At 36.2% G+C, this 25432-nt stretch overlaps 2 protein-coding genes across 5 annotated transcripts in view; one reads left to right on the top strand and one right to left on the bottom strand.

Moving 5' to 3' along the window:
- LOC126964570 (U7 snRNA-associated Sm-like protein LSm11) overlaps positions 1-1567 on the bottom strand; it is a 47484-nt gene extending 45917 nt beyond the window's left edge. For both annotated transcript variants that reach the window (XM_050807767.1, XM_050807766.1), the window contains exon 1: positions 1214-1567. In XM_050807767.1, the coding sequence (XP_050663724.1) occupies positions 1214-1493 (280 nt within the window). In that variant the 5' untranslated portion in view covers positions 1494-1567. The remainder of the gene's footprint in view (positions 1-1213) is intronic.
- LOC126964517 (ecdysone-induced protein 74EF-like) overlaps positions 1-25432 on the top strand; it is a 243410-nt gene that overhangs the window by 96630 nt on the left and 121348 nt on the right. For 2 of the 3 annotated variants that reach the window (XM_050807688.1, XM_050807689.1), the window contains 4 exons: positions 5811-5903; positions 6981-7346; positions 7928-8179; positions 9312-9660. In XM_050807688.1, coding sequence (XP_050663645.1) covers positions 7272-7346; positions 7928-8179; positions 9312-9660 — 676 coding nt within the window. In that variant the 5' untranslated portion in view covers positions 5811-5903; positions 6981-7271. The remainder of the gene's footprint in view (positions 1-5810; positions 5904-6980; positions 7347-7927; positions 8180-9311; positions 9661-25432) is intronic. The other variant, XM_050807690.1, reaches the window with a different exon arrangement.

The following is a 25432-nucleotide window of genomic DNA, read 5'->3' on the forward strand; positions in this document are numbered from 1 at the left end:
ATTTCACGTTTTACTTGTGCATTCCGCAGATAAATTGTAGGTATATACTAAGAATGGGTGCTTTATTTTAGTTTAATGCAACAATCCCGTAAGTCGAAGTTATGACATATTAATATCAAAAAATAGGTTATATAGTCTTTTTCAATAATAATCAAGTTTTATTAATGTGTGCGCTAATATTTTACATAAAAACTTAATATAATGAAAATGTTATCACATTTCTACCTATAATCTCGAGCTTTAACCTTTTATTTATATATAACTTGGGTTCAAAAACATAATTTATGATTTTACACATTGATTTTCTATACTTTTAACTACGTGAATGTATTTTTTATATAGCCATAGGTGGAGTCGTTATGTAATTATATCGCTTTTAATAATGATGAATCTCGCGCTTGCCGTCGGATAATCTTAATCGCGTCATCGGACGTTTCGCTACCTGCCAGCTGTCATTAATCGGACGTTGCAATAGCTAAAGGGACAGTAACAGTCTTATAATTTATCTGGTGTTGCTAGAGATAGTACCTATCTGTAATAACTCACCATCATATGTTTTAAAAAGTATATATAAATTCTTTCACTTCCTTGATAGAATGAATAGAATGGATGGTGTTTTTATGGAAAAAGAGGACAAACTATTATTCGGGTAACCTAGTTTAAAATTATCACCGCCACCCACATTCTCTTGAAACACCACAGGAGTGTTGCCCACCTTTAAGGAGGGTGTTCACACTATTTTGTAGGTATGTTTTCATTAGAATCTTCAATGAAAAAAGATAACATTCAAAAATGGCTAAATGAAGAGCAAACCATATTCTTATCAACTAAAGTACAATTTAACAAATACATCCATTACAAACAAACATATGGCACACACAAAATCATAAAAACAATTCAGTTAGCATTGCATGTTTGCAGAATTTGGAAACTTGAACTTAGTCAATGTCTAGCATCAGAGAAAGAGGTGTATCATAATTTCACGCACACAAAGAATGTTGAATGAGGTTAAATAGCAATTTTACATTTTAAGTTACTAAGTATACCATAATATTATGAAAATAAGTGATAAACTCTAATAACAATTATGTATTTGTTTGATGGTTTTCGTGTTTATTCATTAAACTATATGTTTAAAAAAACATTCAGTCCCTAAACTATAGAATCTTTGACAGATAGAGTGGTAAACAATAACATAACCTAAAAGTTGTACCTTTATATTGAGCGAACCGCTTTTCATTTATCTCTTTGAGTCTCCGTTCTTCCTCTTCTCTCCTTCTCACTTTCTCTTCTTCCCTTTTCTTAACGAGGTTACCAAGTTCAACTGGTAAAATTTCTTTAATTTTCAGAGCGTTTTCATACTGCTGAATGTTCTCAAACATAGGCGCATCTTGTACTGGAATTTGAGGTTTATCAGAGTAAAGAGCTTTTAACGGATTAAACTTTGAACTACAAGCTTCTATCTCTGATTCTGAAGATGATTCTTCTGACATTTTTAAATCAATTTATAAAAACTCTGCTGTAGGTATTTTATTTTTACTGTAAACGTAAAGTGTAATAGTAAACACTAAACTTGAATTGACTTGGGATTTGCGAATTCAGAATAATTACAATCAATTCATGATTTTGACATTTTGATTGACTTTGACATTTGACGTTGAATTGTGGCTACAGAATAAATCTTAGAAAGTATAGATTATTTTTAATTTTTGATATGAAAATAAATAACTGTTACCCATAACTAAATAACAAAGAAGTTAAATACCTAAACGTATTGCGAAATAACAAGCCTTTATAAAACGGTCCTACAATGCGAAATTTCAAATAGTTTAACAAACTATCACTAGGTGGCGCTGCTTACAAATAATTTATTACTGTATTGCTATCTTAATTTTTTTTATAACCGAATCTGTAGCTGGTGTAGAACAGAGTAGCGATGAAAGAATACTTACGTATTAAGTTGTAGTATGGACTTGTTGTGTAGAATGTGAACTTTTAAGCATTAAATTAAAAAGAGATAAGTACCTACATAACTTAATATGAAAGAATTGTACAATAACTCACTGGAAGCTTTTACTGTCTCATCATGAATAAGTTTCTGTCTTTTAATAAGATTAATCCCTGTGTCAGTTTAATTATTATTTATTAATTTTAGATTAAGATAATTATTGTGGACAAGCGACAGCCCTAGATTGCGCCTGTGTAGATTACCCATCATTTAAGAACTAAGTAGTACCCATATCGTATCCTGTATACTCGTACTGTAAGCGGGTATCTACACCTACCTAAAAGGCCGGCAGCAGACCTGTGATTCATCAGTTGTTGAAAAGAATGTGAACACTTCCTATCAAGGGAACCTTTGGGATCAAGGGATCGCTTTGAATTGTCGGGGACCCAGTGCTCCGTGAGAGGCTAGATCTTTTGGGGTTGCGTAGAGACGTCGCTTCATTGTGTGTCTTCATCTTGCGCATTTATCACGGGGAGTGTTCCAAAGAGCTGTCTGACCTGATTCCTGCTGCTGAATTCCACGCTCGCACGACGCGCCACAAACTAGGATATCATGCCCACCATCTGGGTGTGTGAAGTTCCTCCATAGTGAGAAGGAACTTTTTCAAGGAACTTTCTTCCACGTACTACAAAGTTTTGGAATGAGCTTCCTTGTGCGGTGTTTCCGGGACGATACGACATCGATACCTTTAACAAAGCACGTACGCCTTCTTTAAAGGCCGGCAACGCTCCTGTGATTCCTTTAGTGTTGCAAGAGAATGTGAGTGGTGGTGATCACTTAACATCATCATAAAATGAGCTATGTGCCAATTAAATTCCCCTCAAAATCGGTTCAGCGATTATATTAGATACAGAAAAATATTAGGGAAAGATTTGTTTTATGATTATGCTGTTATTTGAGCATAATAAACCGTCATTTTAATTTACTTTCGAAATAAAATTAGTGATTAAAGAAGGGCATCTCCTTTAGTCCTCCCAGAAGAAAGGCTGGTTGTCTCACCACTTCCTATCACAAGAGCCTCTTGCACGTTTGCTCTAAAAAAAACTACTAAGTAGGAGTGGAGAAGGTAATTATATAGATAGGTAATTAACACAAATTATCGATATGCGGAGAATCCATTGCCAACATTGTTGTTGTACAAGGCCTTCCTAGCAATATTAATATAGGAAGTAGTCAAGCAACGAGGTTAAAGCTTAGATAGCTTAGATAGTTCAATTAATTTCAATTCATTTTCATGCGGAGAAATATAATGGAACATTGGTAAGTACCTGTAGGTAGTTAATTTAACAGACGAACTTGCTGATGCCCGCGGCTTCGTCCGCGTAGATAGAGGGTTTTTAAAAATAATAAGCAACTTTGGAATTGAAGATTATCTCATGCCTTATTCCAATTCCGGTTCCCATTTTCGCTCCCGTTCCCAACATATGATTATATACCTAAATCTTATTTCGAGGAAGCGGTGGCTGGTTCATGCTCGTGAAAGGGCGCTGGAGGAAGTAATCTTTAGTACCTGATAACTTTTACCGAATGGTTAATATTGACAGCTTTATACGGCTAAGCCTTACCGGAGATTAAACACACACAAACAAGGTTCACATCCAAGGAGTCACCCGACGGGTCTCAAATCACGGACCATGGTCGTCAGTCATTCAGCCTTTAGAAAATATGCTCTTGATATTGCTGGTAGCTCCAAGCCGAGACCACGTGACCTGTCACTTGTATTACGTTACGTAACATGCACACACTCGCGGCAGAGTCAATGCTCTGCACTCTGCACATGCACACGCCATCTCGGATTAGTTTTCACTTTCCACGAGCGGCGAACACACGATATCATATTATTAACACACACTTAAATACACGGTAAGAGTTTAAAATGCAATACATAAGAATCAATAGTAGATATTAGGTGTGAGTCAAAAGATATATCTAGATAATATATAAAATTCTCGTGTCATGGTGTTAAACATTGAACTCCTCCGAAACGGCTCGACCGATTCTCATGAAATTAAGAGTGCATATTGGGTAGGTCTGAGAATCGGACAACATCTATTTTTCATCCCCCTAAATGTTAAGGGTGGTGACATTTTTTTTATATTTGTAAGATTATGAGTTAGCACTAAAAAATACATACAACTTCCAATTTTTTTACCCATCTACGATCAACAGTTACTTTTGTATCGCGATTTTAATATCGGCAATACAACGTTTGCTGAGTCAGCTAGCAATATATAAAATTCTCGTGGCCCAGTGTTTGTTACGGCTGAACCGATTTGTATGAAATTTTGTGTATATCGGATAGGTCTGAGAATCGGCCAACATCTATTTTGCATACCCCTAAATGATTAGGGTGACCCAACACTAAATATATTTTTATACAACTTCAAATTTTTGCCTTTCAACGATCTACAACTATTTTTGTATCGCGATTGTTTTTATATTATTGTGTTCCATCTACAAAACCGCTATAGGGTTGCTAGATAGCAATCGAATACAATTATTGTAGTACGATATATTTAGTAGGTCTAAGAATCGGTCGTCATCTATTTTTTAAATCCCAAATATGTTAATTGTTGAATTTTTTTATTACTATATCTGGCAATACAACGTTTGCTGGGTCAGCTAGTAAAACTATAAAACAGTTCAAGTAGGTACGTAGAATCACATCTGCTGCCGTGGGTTCCATTACTGACAGCAATAGCCATCAGATATTTTTATTAATTTTCATTTAACAATATGAAAAATTATTCATACTGAAAATCATAATGAAAGTACTTATTTATAAAAAGTAGTTGTCTATAATTTCATAATAAATCATTTTCCTCAATGCTAAAATTAGGTCTCAGATAAATTTATCGTCAATTGTTCTTTATTAATCAGAAGGCCTAGCAATACGAATAAAATATAAGACAGTCAGCCTAGCAAAACACTCTAAGAACCCTGAGTCACCCGATTGTATGAAACGTGCAATCATTGATAGATTGACGGCTATAATCTTGTAAAAAATGGAGATAGCCGAAATCCACAACGTTTTAAGCAACTGATCGCTTTAAAACATAGTCGGATCATACTTCGTCGCCAATCGGCATACTGTAATTACTAACTTATGTCAAATAATTGCACGTTCCATAATAAACTAAATTTAAATTTTTACTTATGCAGTCCGGCCTCTTATTAGGTAGTATTTACATCTTATTACGTAGTATTTAATGTTTTAGTGAAATACGTCTTTATTTTAAAAAGGGAAAATCCGGACTTATGTCAATCAATAAGAAAAACTGAGGTGTAAATGAAAGTTGAAAATTTATAAAAAGAGTGAGAGGTTTGACGTATTGTCAGCTTTTTGTTTTGATTAACTTTGAACTTAGATTATCTCCGCTATCTTCCGCGCATTGATACGGTTTTTGTAAACAATGTTTGTTTTTGTTTGCTAGTGACATCTCGTGGCGGATAGCATGATTCAAAAGCTAATAATAGTTTACACTGATGACAAAACTTCCTGATTTTTATCAAAGAGTATGTTTATTTATTATAAACAAACTATGATTATAATATGTAATGAATAATAAATATATAAATATTAAAAAGAGATATCCCTCACTTAATTAATATACAAATTAAATTTATAACCAACATTTATGAACGATGCGCGACGTCTGAGCGCTGATACGGAACCCGAGAGGTCGCTACTTTCGCCCGAGCGCTGATATATATTATATATTTTTTTTTGTGAAAAAATAAACACTTTTAACTGTTGCCACATAAAATCACACAATTGCTTATTATTTGTTATTGTTTTCAGAGCTGTCGCGGATTGTGCGCACACGGTGCAGGAGGGGTGCGCCGCATCTATGCCGCATCGACGCAGGTTCCGCATACATCGGGACGTTGCCAGGTGAACTCGTTATGGCCATATCGCTCTTGAAGTGAAAACATCTTTACACGCACTGACAATTTTTTGTTACTGTTGATACTGAGCCATCACGCTCATCTATGTAACCGTAGTCGGCTTGAGTCGAGTGACATACACTCGTTCCGTGAGCATGTTTGCATTTCTTATTACTGCTTTGCCTTTAAGAAGTTTTCACTTCTGCCGTGTGGAATAAGAGTATAATTGAAGGTGTCCACATAGGTCCATCTTAGTCCTAAAGGTATGTGCTTGTGTTCGCCCACGATCTTTGACAACACAAAATATTATAGCTAATAATTATATAGAGATACTGATGAATGAAGATCTCCAAAGTTTGTTAGTCTATTGAAGAATGATCCCTGGGAACTGTGTTGTGGATTTTATGCAAAATGTGGATTCTATGCAACTTAGAGATACAATACGATACGACTTAGGGACTTCCAAGCATAGAATATACTCTCAACTTCAAGGCTGGTAACGCATCTCTTGACCTCTGGTGTTGATGTCAATGGGTGGTTGCCTTACCACTTTCCAGCACGTAAGCTTCTGACCCGTTTCCCCTCTTATATAAAAAAACTACCTTTTGCTCAACAATGTTTGGTGTAGATTAACATTAATAGCAAATACTTTCAGAAATCCAACAAACTCATTTAAAATTATGTTGGCTTCACTCAGAAAGATTTTAATTATAACAAAAATTAATATTGTCTGTTATGGATTAATAAGAAAACATCCTTACAATCGCTTCTTGCTTAAGGGCATTTATAATCATTAATTTTTCTTTATGACAATAAGGGATGAGATGAGCAGGACATTCAGCTGATGGTATTTAATACGCTTTGCCCATTACATTATATAACATTGCAGTGCCGTTCAGGATTCTTGAAAAACGCAAAACATTTTCACCTTGAGACATAAGATGTTGACAAGAGAATTCTCATTTTTACAGTAATTTTACTAGCTACATTACTGCTTCACGGCAGAAAAAGGCGCCTGTTTTGCATGCATAGTCTATTAAAGAACCTTGAAATGCGTGAGAGCCTACTCTTCTAATGTCCACAGGTTGCTGGTGTCGAGGGGCGGTCGCCGCGGCGTGAGGTAACCTGGCCGCAACCATCCTTTCCAACGACGACAATAAAGCCGCGATGTGTTCAAAAACTGTAGTTTTAAATGTTAAATTGTAACAACGAATAATGTTCCGTCCAAGACATTGCCAAACGTTATAACGAATTTATTGAGGTGTATGCTGACAAGTGTTTAATTAGTGTTGTGTTGAGTTTGTGTCGCCCTCTGGCTGTGTGATAGCGCAACAAGGTGGCGGGGTCGCATGGGCCATCGGTTCCGGCACTGGCGATGCCATTTATTGAAGACGAGTGGTGGGCAGCGGAGAATGAGGGTAGAATGGTCGATCTCTCCAATTGCATTCAGGTAATTATTATAATATAATAACTTTCTCTAACACTCTGTTTCCAATACCCAATCTATTTGTACAATTTTGAATTAAATTATTTCTATAGCTGAAGCCCTGAATCAATCAAAAAATCACAACAATCGAAACATTGATATAATGGCAAGGCTCTCTACTAGCAAACCAAGGCACTTGTTAGAAAAGAATTATGTTATTTCTAATCAATAGAACCCCCAATTTAATAACATTTCAGCTATCTAAACATCAACACAATTACAAAAACCCATCATCTCTAAGTGAGTAGCAAATTATCTTCATAAGAGCAATAATTAGTTCTCCTGAAGCCATTATTAATATTAAGTACGTTATTTCTAAAGGAAATAAATACAAGTCAATTTCAACAATTAAAATATCAACATAAGAGAAAATGTAGCGCCATCTATAAGTGAGTAGCAAAAGTTCTAAATGAACCCATTATAGTTCTCATGAAGCAATTAATCTTACGATCAAGAGCTATATAACGGCATCTATAAGCGAATAGTAGTCTTCATCAAAGCAGCAGTTTTTTGACCAAAAAGTAATAATAGCATTCTCATTTCAGGATGCGGTAGCCGCTAGTGGTCAATCAGCAGCCCAAATGCAACTACAAATGGCGACATCTCTGGGCGAGTTGACGCAAACCGAGATATCAAACTTTGTCGGCGGGCTAACGCTAGAAGCCGACTCGTCGGAAGCAGCAGATCCTGATGATATCCTGAAGCAGCTCGGAGAGACAGCTTTTGATAATTTCGATACTTTTTTTACCGACCTCACAAATTCTACCGCCTCTGCTGTGCCACCAATAGAGATAAAGGTAATTTGTCTAAATGATACTAACAAGATAATTGTTAAACTCAATTCACGTTAGCAAGTCCTTTTGCAAATGCAAGCAATATTAATTCTAATAGCTGGCTTCTGAAAAACCCAATACTAACATTCGAAATATCATACTTATGGGAAGGGAAGTGGAACAGAGGATTGTGGCTAAAATTTTGAACGAAATACTTATTTTTTACTGACAAAAAGCAAGATTAGCAAGACGTCAGTGGTAAGTCATACGACCTGCCCATTACAATGCAATGCCATTTAATAAACACAAAATTGCCCAAACGAAATACTGTGCTTGCATTCTACTGCTTGACAGCAGAGAAAGACACCATTCTGAGTAAAGAAGGTCCTCTCCCATAAAATGGTGCTATCGACCTGCTGGAGTCATCGGGGATCCAGTACTCTCTGAATGCTGGATCACTTGGCGCTGCTTAGAGATGTCGCGTCGTTGTGTGTCTTCTACCGCATTTATCACGGGCAACGCTCTGAAACTGGTCCATTCCACCTTCTCAGAATCCACAAATTTGGATATCATTCTCACCATATTCGTTTTTGAAGTAACTTTCTAAAAGTGCTATCAAATTTTGAAATGAATTTCCTTGCGCGGTGTTTTCAGGATGATATTACGATGTGGGTACCTTAAAAAAAGCGCGTGCAAGCATTTATTCCTCGTGGTTCTGGCCAGCATAGAGAAGTAATTATTCAAACACAACAAAAAAGTATTATGATCTCGTATAAACTTCGCAATGATTACGGTTCTGATATATCTTTTTTTTATGGAAATGGAGAATAAACGAGCGGACGGGTTACCTGGTGTAAGTGATCACCTCCGCCCACATTCTCTTGCAACACCAGAGGAATCACAGGAGCGTTACCGGCCCTTAAGGAAGGTGTACGCGCTTTTTTTGAAGGCACCCATATTGTATGGTCCCGGAAACACCGCACAAGGAAGATCCTTGAAAACCGCACTGTGGAGGAACGCCACATCCAGATGGTCTTGCCAGAGAAGTCCCATAAGCATTGTATTTTGCGCGAGCATAGCAAGTGCATCACAACAATTATAATTGTATTTTAAAAATAACATTCTACAATATTGAGAATTTTCAATAAAATTTCAGCAAGAAGAAAACAACAACATATCGTCTGCATCTGGCAGTCAGCTGTCCTACTACCAACAGAACAACCAAATCGTGTTGCCGGGCAACGGACAGCAACGGCTGCAACAATTGCTGCGATCGGGAACGAGCGCCATCAACAATGCTGTGACAAATAATATTAACAACGGGAGATACAACATAGCGTCCGCGAACCCATTGCTCGCGGAGAAGCTAGCGGCGACATCTAGCGGCATCAAGCAAGAGCCGAACAGTTCTGAGTACAACGGATCCATGAACTATGGGAGCGCGTCGCCGATGCAGCGGGTGCCGAGCGGGAAACCACAGATCCATGACGCTGGTGGAGGTAAAGGTACGCTTCAGTATTACTATAGCTAGTCCGGCCATACGTTCTGCTACAAAATTTAAATTTGGTTATTAACAACAAGTATGACACCAAGTTATTCAAAATTTCACCAATTTTCAATAAGGTTTTATCATGTTATACTATGATTACACTAGATGCTAGTTGTATTTATAAATTTAATAAAAATATCCACAATTTAACTTAAAACTCAGAAATAATAATAAAGAATATCCTCTCGACGATATTGTTCCAGTAATGTAAAAGTTACCCGTACTCTCCCACCAAAGAGAAAGATCATATATATTATAATTTTGCGAAAAGACCATCTTGGATTTACAAACAAATCCCGATCTTGTTCTCCGCCACCTCGAGAACCTTGGAAACGATACTTATCCATTGTTTGTAAAATTTGCGCGGGGGCCATCTTGAATTTCAAAGTACCCCTATAATGTATATACATTGTTTATAGTTCCAAAGTGACAAGTAACGTAACGCGCCATTTTTGGGCAAGGCTCGGTTAGACTCCACATAAAAATTCTAACCCGGGGTCTAAAACTGAGAATCCATCTAAACAAAATAGTCGCTTTTGGCTTTGATACAAGTCTTTAATCTGGATGGCCAAGAATCTATGCACTTAATGACATAATCATGCACTTTGTCCATGGAAATGTTAGTCACTGCTTGCTGAGATTTTTTACAAATACGGCTTATCGGTGTAGCTGGCTTCTCTTAATTTGACCATAATTTATTCCTAGGGATTCAATTCAGCGCTAATCTTATAAAGTGTGAAACCTTGGCTTCTTGCTACTCTTCTTGGGTAGTTTGTACTCTAATACCAGGTGCAGTATCTTCCTGGAAAATCAATAAAATGTATATTCATTTATGCTGTGAGTTTTCACAACAATGATCTAAGACGGTCTATTTTGATCGACTTTCACAGAATTCTTCACCCTTTTTTCACAAAAATTATGCTTTCTGACTCCTTGTAAAGACTTTTTTATTGTGAGCATTTCTAACAGCACTAGGCTGCCCCGATGTTATTTTTTTCATAAAAATATGCGAAACGGCAAAGCAAAAGTTTTTATTATAGCAAAGTTATTATTTAATAATAAATGCGTTCAAATTTAATTACAAACACAGAAAAAAATCAAGATGTTTTTAAGTTTTATCAATATTTTATGGCCAGACTAGTTATATACGTATGTGTGTCTGTCTTTTTATTAGGTAAATATTTTATTAACTATGATTTTAATCGTATATAGGTAGGGGGAACAGGCGAAGAGAATAGCCTGTTACCGGTTGAATATTTTGTTTAATGTAATACTCGTTAATTGTTGGGTTTCTCATAAATATATTTAATCAGCAATGCTCGTTAAGTCATTCAGTAGATCTGTAGAGTACAATGCATACCTAGGAATAAGTAGGTAGGTATTAACGAAGTAGGTATATTTTTATTGTACATCTGAACTGGAATCTGCAATATACTTAAAATTACGTACACCAGCTGTTACTAATATAGTTCATAATACAATTGTTCTAGTTAAACATTTACTTCAGAGCCATATGTCGATAAGTAAATAAACAATTGTTAATTTACGCAGCTTTATTGCTTGGAGACCTAATGGTTTATCTATCCGCTACTAGATGGCGCTTTTATAAACGCCACAAGTTATACAAGATGTCGCTGCTAGTTCTAATTGCTATAAACATGATGCATATAAGAACAAGATGATGCAGTTTTCTCTTCAATAATATAAGCCACTTTCAATTTCCGTTCGAGGAAGTCAAGCAATTTTCCTTTCTCGATCCCCGCTTATTACTTTGCGCGTGAAAGTTTATTAATAGGCTTTAGATAAGTTTAAATGACATTAACGACTAACAATTTTAGAGGATTAAAATAAATTAATATACAATATCCCACAAATATTATTCTATACAAATAAATGGAATTGCAGTGCCTATTTGCAATATCAATATAGGTAAATGTTTTTAGAAATCGCATATTTTAGTGTCTCTCGTCTCTTGTGTTTTAGTAAGCATAAATATTTTATAGAGTTTATTTATCATCATAAAACATACATTAAATGATATCCTAGCGATATAGGTACAACATTATTTTTATTTATATAGGTACATACACTTTATCTTCAAAATCTTGTTTAATTTAAGCCCCAGAAGCTCGTAAAGTCGCTCGTGCTTTCGCTAAAGCTCGGTGCCGCGGCCGCTTTAAAAAAAATCCTTTAAATATAAATAAACGTCATAAATACACTTATCTGCTTACCGTTTTTGTTTTCGATTTAAGTATTCTCGGTTCACTAACAAGCACCACTTGACATTTCTTATCGAATCTTAAAAGGGACGCGCGGATTTCTACTCTCAAGGGATGTACCTATAGATGTCGAAATTCGAGTGAGAGGACACGTATTTTAATAACAATAAAAATGTTTCGGATTGAATTTGTGACTTTTGATTTTTATATATTACTAGCTGATGCCCTTGACTTCATCCATGTAGATAAAGGGTTTTTAAAAATAATAAGCAAGTTTGGAATTGAAAATGATCTCATGTCCTGTTCCAGTTGCGGTTCCCGTTTTCGCCCCCGTTCCCAACATATTATATGAATCTTATTTCGAGGAAGATTGCTATGGCAAACTAACCTACTATTGGTATAGTTATCATCGACGTGAATTTCAGTTTTTCACAAATCCCGCGGAACCATGGATTTTTCCGGGATAAGATGTAGTCTATGTCCTTTCCCAAGCTCTAGTCTATTGCTGTACCAAATTTCATCGAAATCGGTTCAGTAGCTCCGGCGTGAAAGCGTAACAAACAAACTTACATTCACACTAATAAAATTAGTAGAAATTTATTATTTGCTTTCCGATCATCAGCTATTTGTTTTACGAACATTTGACAAGTGAAATTACCAACCAAAAGTCTTTATGAACAGTACATATTAGGTAATAACTTGAGTTAGAACTGAACCGTACTTTTTAAGTGTAGGTACCTCTTTGCAAAGGCTCTCCCCAATAGTTTTCATTGAATTCTGTAATGGTAGCTCATCAAGTTTGAACTAACTGTGAACCAAATCAATAGGTTTTGTGTAGTTATTGTTTTTGTTCAACTTAATTGGGCCTTTTTGTAACTACGGAGCTCTGTACTACATCTGAAAAAACTCAGTCCCAGATAAAACGAGCGTGGGACCCGAAATTCTTTCGGAAAGCCCCTGTTACCGAGTATTTGAAGTGGATTGTCTTAGTAAGAAAAGTTGTAACGCTTTAGTGACATCAAGTAAATTTATCACATCTTAATAAGTTTCTCTCAGAAAATTACGATCAGGCAGAGATGAGTGGATTTAAATATGCGGGGCCCCCTTTTGTAGCAATTTTTACCCTTGCTCAGTGGTTAATTTGGCACTGAAAAAGCCTACAGATCCGCTCAGTTACGAAATGAACACATTGCATAATACTTATTTATTGTCATGTAAGACGGGAAAATTAAATAATTAATTACGTAGTGTGAAGCAGGAAAGTGGTGTAATTTGTGGAATGTTCGGTGGGTTCCTGGTATCACGTGTCCTCTGGCCAGTGGAGACGCAAGTGGCGCACCAGGTCAAGGTCAATTATTCATAGTCAAGCCGGTCAATAAGTCATGCGCAGGAAATGATTTCCACTTGAGATTCGTTCTGGAGAACGAGTTCACACTTCACAATATGACATTCTAGATCTTGTTCTCATTTTAGTTCTTATAACCTTTGCCTGTTCGGTTCTGTTTTATTTATTTATTTATTTATCTGTAGATCTGTTGACTCTTATCACGGATCCCGCCATTCGAGCCTCGCCCGCCATGTGCTCATACTTTTTCGATTTTCAATTTCATATCTTCGTTTATTAGACGTTATACAAATGATTTGAGTTTTCTTTGGTGTTTATTCCGCCAGTATTTGTCTTTAAACAATTCGACACGTTTTTCGCCTCTACACGAGGCATCCTAAGGACATGTTGTCTCGTCCTAAAAGAGCGGCTTCCGGCTCATTTGATTCAGTCTCGTGCCAGATTTTGGCGAGACAACACGTCCTGAGGATGCCTCGTAAAGACGCAAAACACGTGTCGAATTGTTTAAAGACAAATACTGGCGGAATTAACACTAAAGAAAACTCAAATCATTTGTATAATTATGGATTTCTGCAAAGTAACGCCTACTTCAACAAATTTTATTGGACGTTATAAAGTCGCTACGCTCCTGTCATTCCTCTAGTGTTACAAGAGGGTATGGGCTGCATTAATAATAATAATAATCACATAAGATCAGGTTACCCGTGTGACGTTTGCTCGTTTGTTCTTCTCTTCCTTACAAAAAAAGTCGGCAGCGCATCCTTTCAGAACGATTTCGCACTCCGTCCGATCCGGATCCGATCCGTACCCATGAAAAACGATCGAAATCGGATGACGTAAGCCGGATCTAGTGCGTAAACTACCATAGAAATAGTTCTACGACTACTTCGGGTCGTGTTTTCACGGATACGGATCGGTTTAGGATCGGACGTAGTGCGAAAACGTTCTAAAAGTTAAAAGGGTGCATTTGCACCAAAAACCAGACATAAAAACATTTTAATACAATTATGAGGTGAGAGGATCACCTACTATAAATTTTGATAGTGTAATGATGATCCAGAGAATGATATAAGCATTAATTAATTAATACTTTATAAAGTAAAAAAGTGTTCGAGAGAGCGCGCTTGAGGAAAAGCACTGCATTTTGACAATACGCTGCAGTGTTTGTATGTGTGCGTGTGTACGAGTATGTGTGTCTCTGTGTGCCTGTGTGTGTGCGTGCAGCCGTGACCCGGTTCCTGCTCCGCGAACTGCGAGCGTGTGCGTCGCACTTGTTATGTCACCTCGTGAGATGTGTGCGTCGTGTATGTCGCAACTGAATGTTGCTCTACTCATCATCGTACTATGAAAAAGCCTTTAATGTATTCTGTATATTCGAAATATTTATAAGTTTTATTAATAAGACACTTACACACATTAAATTTAAAAACAAAATTTATGAACGATACGGGACCCAAAACATCGACCTCTCGCGTTCCGTGCGAGCGCTCTTTCGGTGAGCCAATCGTTGGAGTGACGTAAAGTTCATAAACCTTCGTAAAGTTCGAAAATAAAGAGACATTCTCGAATATTCATAATTTGTACTAAAATTCCACCTTGTCTAGGTAAAACTAAAGCAGAACTGAGTAAATGACTTTTAAAAAGTCGGTGTTCTTGGCTTCACAAATTCAAAACGTTACTTAAACTTTTTTAACATCTGTAGATACCAAATGTCTTCTGAGTACACAAATAATGACCTAATGAGATTTAAAAGACATCCTGTCACTTCTGCTGCTATGACATTTCCTAAGTGGTGGCCATAACCTATTTGAAAAATAGGGATCGATTTTGATATTATTCTTGTGTACAAAGAAAAGTTTTGATCCGTTTGAAAATTTTACCTTTTTAAGTACCGTGCTGCTTAACGAAGTGTGAAAATTATAATAGGAAAGGCCTAGCTTTGCTCAAAATTGTGTGTTATTTATTTATTTATTTATGGACTCTAGAGTACTAGGGGTGTTGTTCTCTGGTGAAGTCAAGTATCTCTGTATGGTGAAGACAGTCATCGGTGGGTTTTACAGAGGCATGCTTTGAAGAAATAACACCCTATGCTGCCGGCTCTATTATGTTTTGGGCAGGAATAAAATTGTTCGATCATACGAAGTTAGTCTGTATAGAAAATGACACATTGAATAGCCATCAGTACATAACGGAAGTTCTAATTCTTCGTACAACCCGCACAGATATATTGTACCCGCACACTTGTATAATAATAATGTATGAAAATTGTATAAAAAATAATCTGTAATTACTCATCGGTATGCGATGTGGAAGTGTACGAGTATATGCAAGGGTTCGGGTTTCGTCCTTTGGATTGGCTAGCTCGCAATACCCGCGGCCTCAATCCCATAGTGCAAGTCTGGTATGTTCTGAAACGACCAATGTGATCAGTGCAGCCAGCTCCGTGAATCAGAGAGACAAAGTCACACATATCAGAGAGCTAAAGTATGTCATTACCACGGTGTGGGACGGTATTCTGCAAGAAACCCTATCAAGGCCTATACTAGAAAGCATACCCAGAAGAAAGCAAGCTGTGATTACGGCAAGTTGAGGCTTCATATTCATTTATTTCCTTTTTACTAAAATAAAAATAAAAAGTTGTAAGCGGGGTTCAAAATAATATAACTTATAAATTGAAGCGAAATAATTATTTCGTATTTTATGTACAATTACATTAGTAGATAGAGCATTCACCGCATAGATAGCACTATATGCATAGCGAGTGCCGCGGGTTTTGCCCCGCCTTGAAACTGAGGCAGTAAATATGATACATGATTGATCAAACTGTATCTACTGTAAGTTCTTCACTAGCGCGTGCCGATGTATTTGTCTGCATTCAATAAAATATAATTTCCTATGGTATGTATTATTTTCCGTTAACAGTCAACTCAGTACACTAGGAATATAACAAAAAATATATTAATAGCTTCTGAAAGTCTTTTGATTATTTATAAGTTTATTTTCAACTAGCTGATACCCGCGACTTCGTCTGCGTACATGTCTTAGCAAATAGTGCCTATAAAAATTAAATTGCTTTTAAAGTTTTTTCTTAAAACTTTAATAACTTTCTATTAAATGTAGATATCGTAATATTTATGTTAGAAAAAGGCCAAGGGTCTGAACAAAGTCATCTAGATTTACGAACTTTATGTCACTTGAACAGATGGCTCAATGGAAGACCGCTCGCACGGAACTCGAGAGGTCGCGGGTTCGAGTCCCGCATCGTTCATTAATATGTGTTTTTAAATTATATGTGTGTAAGTGTCTTTTTTATAAAACTTAGAAGACTTAATTGATATCAATCCAGAAGTTTTTCCGTGATTTCCGCAGAAATGAATACCTCTATCATTTTATTTATATAGATATATATGTTTAATGTTTGCATTTTATGTATTTATTGTATTTAATATATATATGTGTATATAACATATTGTTTGAAATGAAGTTATTTATGAGTGACATAATATTTATAATAAACTAGATACTGTAGAATTTAGCCCAGAAGCAACTTTTAAAATAATTCTTCTTAACGTCTTCGAATAACTTAGTGTTACATTTCTAGGGTCTTATGCAGCACTTATCTTATTAATACTCATGTATAGATTACAGCTTTAGTGCAATTCTACAGAAGCAGTGTATAATTATGCAGTTTATCTAGTTAGAAAGAGCTTTGTTAATAACCAGTGTACGCAGGCCCTAATGCAGGTGAACCGGAGTTTAGTATTTATTGTGCTAATGTGTGCTGTCTCGACGTGCAACGTGCAACAAACACACACACTCCCTCACAGCTATGTGTGTGTTATCACTGATATTAATATTAAGTGTTTGTTTGTCGTTTCGTGTGTTAGATTATCAAGAGAATATGATTCGCAGAAAATTCTATTTGCAGTCAGGTATTTTTCAGAGTTAAGTAGTTCGGTCGGTATTAGGAATGTTTCGCGGATGGCTCAATAACAGATTCTATCAAAAAATAAAAGTAGAGACTACGTAATTAACGTAAATTAAAAGTACCGACTTATATTTGGGATGGTCCACTCTAGTAACGTATTCATATAATTTGAAATGTTTCCAGTGGCTCTATTGAAGCGCGTAGATAAAGGCATAAAAGGCATTTATTTTCTCAAAATTGATTCCTTTAGTATTCTTTTTGATGTCATTTCTAATAACTACTAGATACTACTACCGCTTTGGAAACAAATGGCGCTGAGAGAGAAGAAGCGGCGCAAGAAACTCTCCCAGCATTCTTTTTTTGCGCTCTTTTCCATAAAAATATACAATATTGTACAGTCATTTCTATCGCTATAAAATAATCACAATCTAGTCCCAGGCTGTCCGATTATTTAGATATTCAGCAGTGGAGTAATAGGATTTACGACAGGGCTATTTTTTTTATAAACCATTTAAATTTATTTATAGATAATGCCTGAACAGTGGCTGGGACTTTATTATAGAAGTGCTATATATATATGAAGCCTACTAGAATTAGTTACAAGCAATCCCTTATTTCTAGTGTTATAATAATGAAAATCACTATTAAGAGCAAAAAGGTGACGATTTTTGTGAACGATAGTACATTCAAATTTTCTTTATTACATTAAGTGCCACAAAACAAACTATCAATTATTTATTAAGTTATTTAATATTACTGCTAAAATTAACTCCGTATCTTTAATAGCGTAACACGTACTAAACACTAAAGCTATTTCACATTGTTAAAGTATGTAATAAAGACTGCTGTAGGTGCATAGTCTTAATAAATTAAAATGTGAATAAGTTTTTGCAATCAATCACTAAACTTGGCCGCATTACTATGCTCTCATCAAATTTAATCGTATTCTTGTTAACATAGCTGTGCTATTTTTGATGTTAGGCGTAGGTGACAATAGCGTTGACTGGCTATTGACAAAGGGCGTATGTTCTCATGAGGAAGCTCATTGTCGCTCAGAGGGCAATGGAGAGAATATGCTCGGAGTTTCCCTGCGAGATCGAATCAGAAATGAGGAGATCCGTAGGAGAACCATAGCCATAAATGGTATGCGAAACTGAAGTGGCAATGGGCAAGGCACATAGCTCGACGGATAAATGAGAGTTGGGGCAGTAAAGTCCTCGAATGGCGACCGCGTACCGTAAGACTTAGTTTGGGTAGGCTCCCCACAAGATGGACCGACGATCTGGTCAAGATCGCCGGAAACGTTGGATGAGGGCATCGCAGGATCGATCGTCATTGCGAACCTTTGGTGGAGGCCTTTGTCCAGCAGTGGACGTCTTCTGGCTGAAATGATGTATCTTCTCTTAGACGGTTTTAGTTCAAGACCTACTAAGTTGACAAACTTACGGCCAAAAACTATTTACGAGAGAATTTACATCAGAGAAGTTTAATTAATTTGTTGTTAAAACTGTAAATTGAATACTTTTTTAAAGAATGCTTGCTGTGTTACAAACAATACCGAATCCTTCCGACTTTATAAAATTTGTATCTGTTTGTCCGATTGTCCGTATGTCTATATGTATGATGTATGTCCAGGCAAAACGCAAAAACTACTAGGTTTTATTCTATGTACTATAGCGCTAAGTACAGATATAGTATTTTTGCTGCTCCTAGCGTCCACGAAGACGACGGACCTCGCGTAATTGTTCTCTTCTGTTTGCGTGTTATCATTGGCTGTATTGGGCCTTAGATGTAATGTTATACATATAATATAATGTAAATTACTAGATTCTATGGGCTTTAATCAGTTGTATGATAGTGCAAGGTGCAGATATTTTATTTTTACTACTCATAGCGTCCACGAAGACGACGGACCTCGCGTAAGTCTTCTCTACTCTTCGCGTGTTATCATTGTTTTCATTGCCAGTATTGGGCCTTAGATGTAATAATTTGACTTAGACTTATTTTGGAAGCTCTTCAAATTTCACTACTCTGTCGCTTGCAGAAATTACTAGATTCTTTGGGTCTTAGTCAGTTGTATTGTTCTGACTGCTGGCTGTACCGCCACAATTGGATACTTGGTTTGCTCATCAGTGTACTTCGCTTCTTGTATCTTGTTTCTTAGCAATTTTTTCCAAATGTTTATCAAGTTTACGGTTTCCTGTCAATTTTCAGGTCACAGGTTTTATGTCTTTTGGGTTGTGATAACTCTTTGGACAGCTTCGTATTGAAACCTTTGATAAATTTTTTGGAATGTTTTTAACCTTTTTCGAACTTCCATTGCTCGATTGTCTTTATTTTTCAATGTTGTTAGGCAGCCATTTTGTTGACTTATGATTATTTACTAACTTATAACGGCCGTTCCCAATATTCAGTCTATCTTCGGTTGTGGCCCACTTGAGATAAAAATCGTAACTATCGTTGACTTTTGTGTCCCAATAAACTTATTTGACGGTAGCTCACCTTATCCGTACACACTGTCTGTCAATGGGAGGACGTATAGCTTAGCAGCGATAGAAGTATGGAAATTCACGCACCCGATAAGTCATTCTTATCGCCTTATATTGGGACAGCTTCAGATTATTGACAGCTAATTGCTGATAGTAGAAGGTAGTAATTTATCTCTATCTGTAGATAGTATATTGCGAACGGCCGTAAGTGACTAATCTATCTGTCCTAAGGTTAATAATTCGAATGGCACATTGAAATCCATCTTAATGCAGCAATGTATTGAATACTAAATAAATTTAGTATACAGGAGATTTTGGGGGCGATAAATCGTTTCAATTTAAAAAATAGTAGTTTTATCCGTATTTTAATGAGGAACAGCTACAATAACATTAGAATACAAAGGTAAATTTCCCTACTATATACAAGACTATAATAGCTCAGATGGGACATTGGGTGATCTGGAAAGCAGAAGATCCCGGTTTGAATCCAGATGTCCTATTAGTTTTATTTTGTTTTGTACCTTCTTAAAAATCCGAGCAAGACTCGGTCGTCCAGATACTTATTCTTTAAAAGATATAAATTTTTAATCTGTTAGGAATAATAGCAATATTAAAAGAGTCTATTTCTGTGCAATGGAAGTATGGGTTTCTTTTATGGACGCTCAACCTAAGGAGCGAGGTTTCATTGGCAATATTTCGACAAAGGCACACTAAGTTGCGTTACTTTTGCACAGGATGCCGGCTCCATTATGGGTACCACAACCGCGCCTATTTCTGCCGTGAAGCAGTAATGAAAATAATAATAATATTGACACACTTTTACAAAAATTATCTTGCCCCAAATTAGGCATAGCCTGTGTAATGGGTTGCAAGACAACGATATATTTAATACAATATACTTACTTAAACATATATAAATACATATAAACATCCAGGACTCGGAAACAAGCATAATGTGTAAACATTATTGTGTTTCGGTCTGCAGGGCGTCGGAGCTAGTGAAATTACTGGGCAAATGAGACTTAACGTCCTACGTCTCAAGGTGACGAGCGCAATGATAGTGCTGCTCTAATCTTTGGTTTTTCAAAAGTCCTGAGTGGCACTGCATTGTAATGGGCAGGGCGTATCAAATACCAACAGCTGAACGTCCTGCTCGTCTCGTCCTTTATAAATATAAAAAAAATATAAATGTCACGTGAGTAATTTAGAATCTTATTAAAAAATAAGCGGATTCCAAAGTTATTTGTCAATTAGATTCGAAAATTTTTACACTACGACGGTTTCGCATTAGTAGATATTAGAACGGTATCCCAAAATACCAATCATTTGTTTACGGAAACCCTCAATTAAATTTAAATGGCGCCAAAAGTCGATAAATAATGTTGCATATGACATAAATATGAAACCGGCTGCGTCAGGGTGTGTTGGATGTGGGCTTTCATTTGTTTACTTACGGAATTAGGGTTCTGTAGATAAATGTATTAAGATTTGAAATACCACATAACAAAACTGTAATAATATTATATTAATAATAATATGACTTAATAATTAATAACACTATTTATATAAAAAATAATAAAACAAAACTTAAATAATCTAATAAAATTAATTAATTACAAATAGAAAATATCATTAAGATCGCTATCGGCAGGTAAGGTGCCCATGAAGCTGGCAACGTTACCTCTTTGTATAGCCAAACTTATCCTTTGACAGAGGTACGTACCAGATCTTGGGTCACCTGTTAAATAGGTTAGACGCCTGGATAGCTCTTTTATTAGTTTTTGTGCCGATGAACCCCAAGGACCCATCGTCTCCACCCCAAAGGGAACAAATATGTATCCATCACCGAGTGATGCATATTTCCTCCGCTTTAGGTTTTCGGCAGTTTCCGCCGCTGCACCTCCCGCTCTAGATGAATGATCTTCTTCTTCTTCGTCGGATTACTCTTGACAGAGCAGTCGTGGTCACGTCGAAAGACGAAAGATTCTACGCCAGTTATCCCTGGCTGTTGTTTCTCTGGCACATGTGGTGAGAGGAGTATTGGTTAGGGCTTTGATCTGGTCTGTCCAGCGCATAGGGGAGCGTCCTCTTGACCTACTGCCGTTGACCCGTTTCCCGACAGATGAATGATCACCAAATTGTAATTAATTTGGTGATCTTTGAGATCTAGTTGTAAGAATTTAATAGGTTGAGGCTTTGCAATGTAGTTGCGTTTCTTTCTGCCGCCAAGGGAGTTCCGTTGCTCGTGAAATTAATGGGCCATTAAGACTTAGCATCTTATGTCTTAAGGTGATCAGCTCAATTTATATGTCTCATTTAGAAAAATAAAAATAAAAAGAATGTCTTATGCTGCATTAACATTCCATGACTAGTGAAGCCTAGTGAAACTCTCTAAGAAAAAAGCGATTCACTCGATAGTATGAAACGTGCAGTCATGTAATCTTGTAAAACATGGAGGTAGCCGGAATCCAGTAAGTTTTAAACAACTGTTCGCTTGAAAACTTAGCCGGATTATACTTGGTCGCCAATCACCATACTGTAATATTATTTCAAATTTATGTCGAATCACAGCACGTTTCATACTAAACTAATTTTCAATTTTTACTTATAGCAGTCGCGCCTCTTATTACGTAGTATTTACATCCTCTTTGGACTAGTGTTTGTAATGGAAATCGAGTGTGTTCTCGCATGACAAGAGTTCACTAAATATTATTATTAATTCCACTCCGTTGATTAACCACTGTTCTTAGATATAAAGTAATATTACACGGGTCTTCCTCAACTTATGAATCTGTGGCAGTGAGGTGAAATTTAATAAAAAAATCTATTTATTCAACGCAATCTTGATTATCTCAGTAAAACCCAACTGAAATTTAAAATACGGAACTCAGGATAGGAGAAATCAAACGCGTTTTATTTTTTGGGGTCCTCTGTTTGCACGCTCTATTAGAGCTGGCCGTGTCCCACCCACCGTCCCGCTGTCACGCTGTCCCTCTGTCCCGCCCCCGATACACAAACACGCCAAATTTCACGGTAACCAATTATTGAAAATTCAAACGGGTGTTGTTTTTTTTTTTTCAATTTTAAAATTTATGAAGTGTCAACGACTTCATCTCGTAGACATATGAGACAGGACACATGCTCTTATCGTTAATCATAGATTATTTATACTTCTAGATAGACTATGACAGCTGTGAAAACGTCGAAAAAAATTGAGTTTATAACCAACCTCTATTTAGAGCAATTCACGCACACAAAGTGTCATACAAATAGCGAGTGTAAGACGTAGCTTGTCACGCACACCAAACTAATATTTCTGGCCTATTTTTACCGATTGTCTAACAGCAAGAGACTCTAGCTAGATGTATATTTTTATAACACTAGAAATAAGGAATTGCTTGTAACTAATTCTAGTAGGCTTCATAAGATACATAATAGCTTTAAGGGTAAATGTATACACTTCTATAATAAAGTCCCAGCCACGGTTCAGGCATTATCTATAAATAAATTTAATTGTTTTATAAAACAATGGCTCTGTCGTAAATCTTATTACTCCACAGCTGAATATCTAAATGATCGGACAGCCTGGCACTAAATTGGAATTATTTAATGGCGATAGAATGACTGTACAATATTGTATAATTTTATTGAAAAGTGCCCAAAAAAAGAATGCTGCGGGAGTTTCTTGCGCCTCTTCTTCTCTCTCAGAGCGCCATTTGTTTCCGAAGCGGTAGTAGTATCTAGTAAAGGTATTAGAAATAACATCAAAAAAATTTCTAAAGGAATCAATTTTGAGAAAATAAATGCCTTTTATGCCTTTTATAAATTATCTAAGTCACAAATTATATTTTCCAAATTTAAATATTTTTATTCAAAATATATGATATCACTTATTGAAAGTCAAAAACCACTACCCATTCAAAAACTATGCCTCAGACCTGAGAAGAGCGGGCGCAACAAACTCAGCAGGCCTCTTATTTTCATAAAAAATATGGTGACACTGTAATATCGTACAATAAAACTTATTATTAAATAGCCTGAGAGCAGTTTCTCCATTCCCAATCTGTGTTATCATTAAGAAAGTCATTAATGTTATAGTAACCTTTAGCACAAAAACGTTTACTTCAACATAATATACAATAAAACAGCGACAATAAAATGCAATAATTAAATAGGTATTAAAAAGGCTGAACACATTGCATTGAGCTATTTAAAATATTAACATAAACTAATTAAAATGTTAGCTGTGATGAATTTATTGTTGAGATGGATGGCCATGTAGATAAGATGGAACTGTTGGAAATGGGAAGCTAGGTGTACATTCCTCGATCAGGTCGGGAATCTATTACATAGGGCTGTGTCAAGTGCCAAGATAAAGAAATTTTAATTTAAAGAAATAATGTCCGTAGAAGAATAGGACAAAACCGTGGCGTAACTTAATTACTCTTTCTATAAATTTGTTATTTTTTAAAGTGATAACCTCACTTCTTCTTATTAATTCCAATAACACAAATTAAATTTGAAAACAAAATTTATGAATGATGCGGGACTCGAACCCGCGAATTCTCGCGTTCCGTGCGAGCCCTTCACATGAAGCTACAACCTGAGAGTTGAACAAGACATACAAGATTTATCAGCGGTACGTCACTCGAACGGTTGGCTCAGTGGACAGAGCGCTCGCACGGAACGTGTTTGAACGGAATGAAATTTGTTTTCAAATTTAGTTTGTGTACTTTAGTAGTTTTTATAGTAAATATATTGTTATGCCAATGCATCCGATATTAAGACCTGCTGCTGCAGAAGAGGGCTATTCACAGTATTAGAGATTTTTTTTTATGAAATAAACATTTTAACTGTAGCCTTTCAATATATTCTTGATAATGTTATGTATGTAAATAGGCACATTAGAGAATTTTCGATTAATTGTGATAATCATAACGGTAACACCAGGAACAAACATAAACTTGTTATGCCTTCTACTCGGCTAAGTCGAGTTAGTGAATCTTTATTGGGCGATGTATAATATGCTTTTACAAACTTGATCCCAGAAAATCTACAATTTGTTTTTTGAATAAAAATATTTAATTTATGAAAAAAATTTGAAAAAATTTATAATTTAGCAATAAATATTTGAGACCTATATTTTAATATTAGAATATCACAAAGAAATAGTAGCATTTTAATTTTATAGATTTCCGAGGTTTAATGTTTATTTCTTTGTTTTCAGGTAAGTTGATGAACTATGGAGCGACATGGTTTTGTTTCGTAAGTAAAACTAACTGTATTGTAATACATAAAGTATTTGTTGCGGATTCCTATACGTGCTTCTCTTCAAACTAGAAACACCTCGACGGTAAATACTGAATAATAAAGTTTATTAATTGAAATGCTAAAAAATTCTTCTACCGCATTTATCAAGGGGAGTGTTCCGAAGAGCTGTTTAACCTGATTCCTGCCGCCGCATTCCACTTTCGCACGACACGCCACAAGTTAGGATATCATCCCCACCATCTGGATGTGTGGCGGTCCTCCACAGTGCGGTTTTCAAGGAGCTTTCTTCCACGTACTACAAAGCTGTGGAATGAGCTTCCTTGTGCGGTGTTTCCGGGACGATACGACATGGGTACTTTCAAAAAAAGCGCGAACACCTTCCTTAAAGGCCGGCAACGCTCCTGTGATTACTCTGGTGTTGCAAGAGATTGTAGGCGGCAGTGATCACTTAACAAAAAAAATATCTAGAACCAAAT

The sequence above is a fragment of the Leptidea sinapis genome, chromosome 5, assembly GCF_905404315.1.
Source record: "Leptidea sinapis chromosome 5, ilLepSina1.1, whole genome shotgun sequence".
Taxonomy (NCBI): Eukaryota; Metazoa; Arthropoda; class Insecta; order Lepidoptera; family Pieridae; genus Leptidea; species Leptidea sinapis.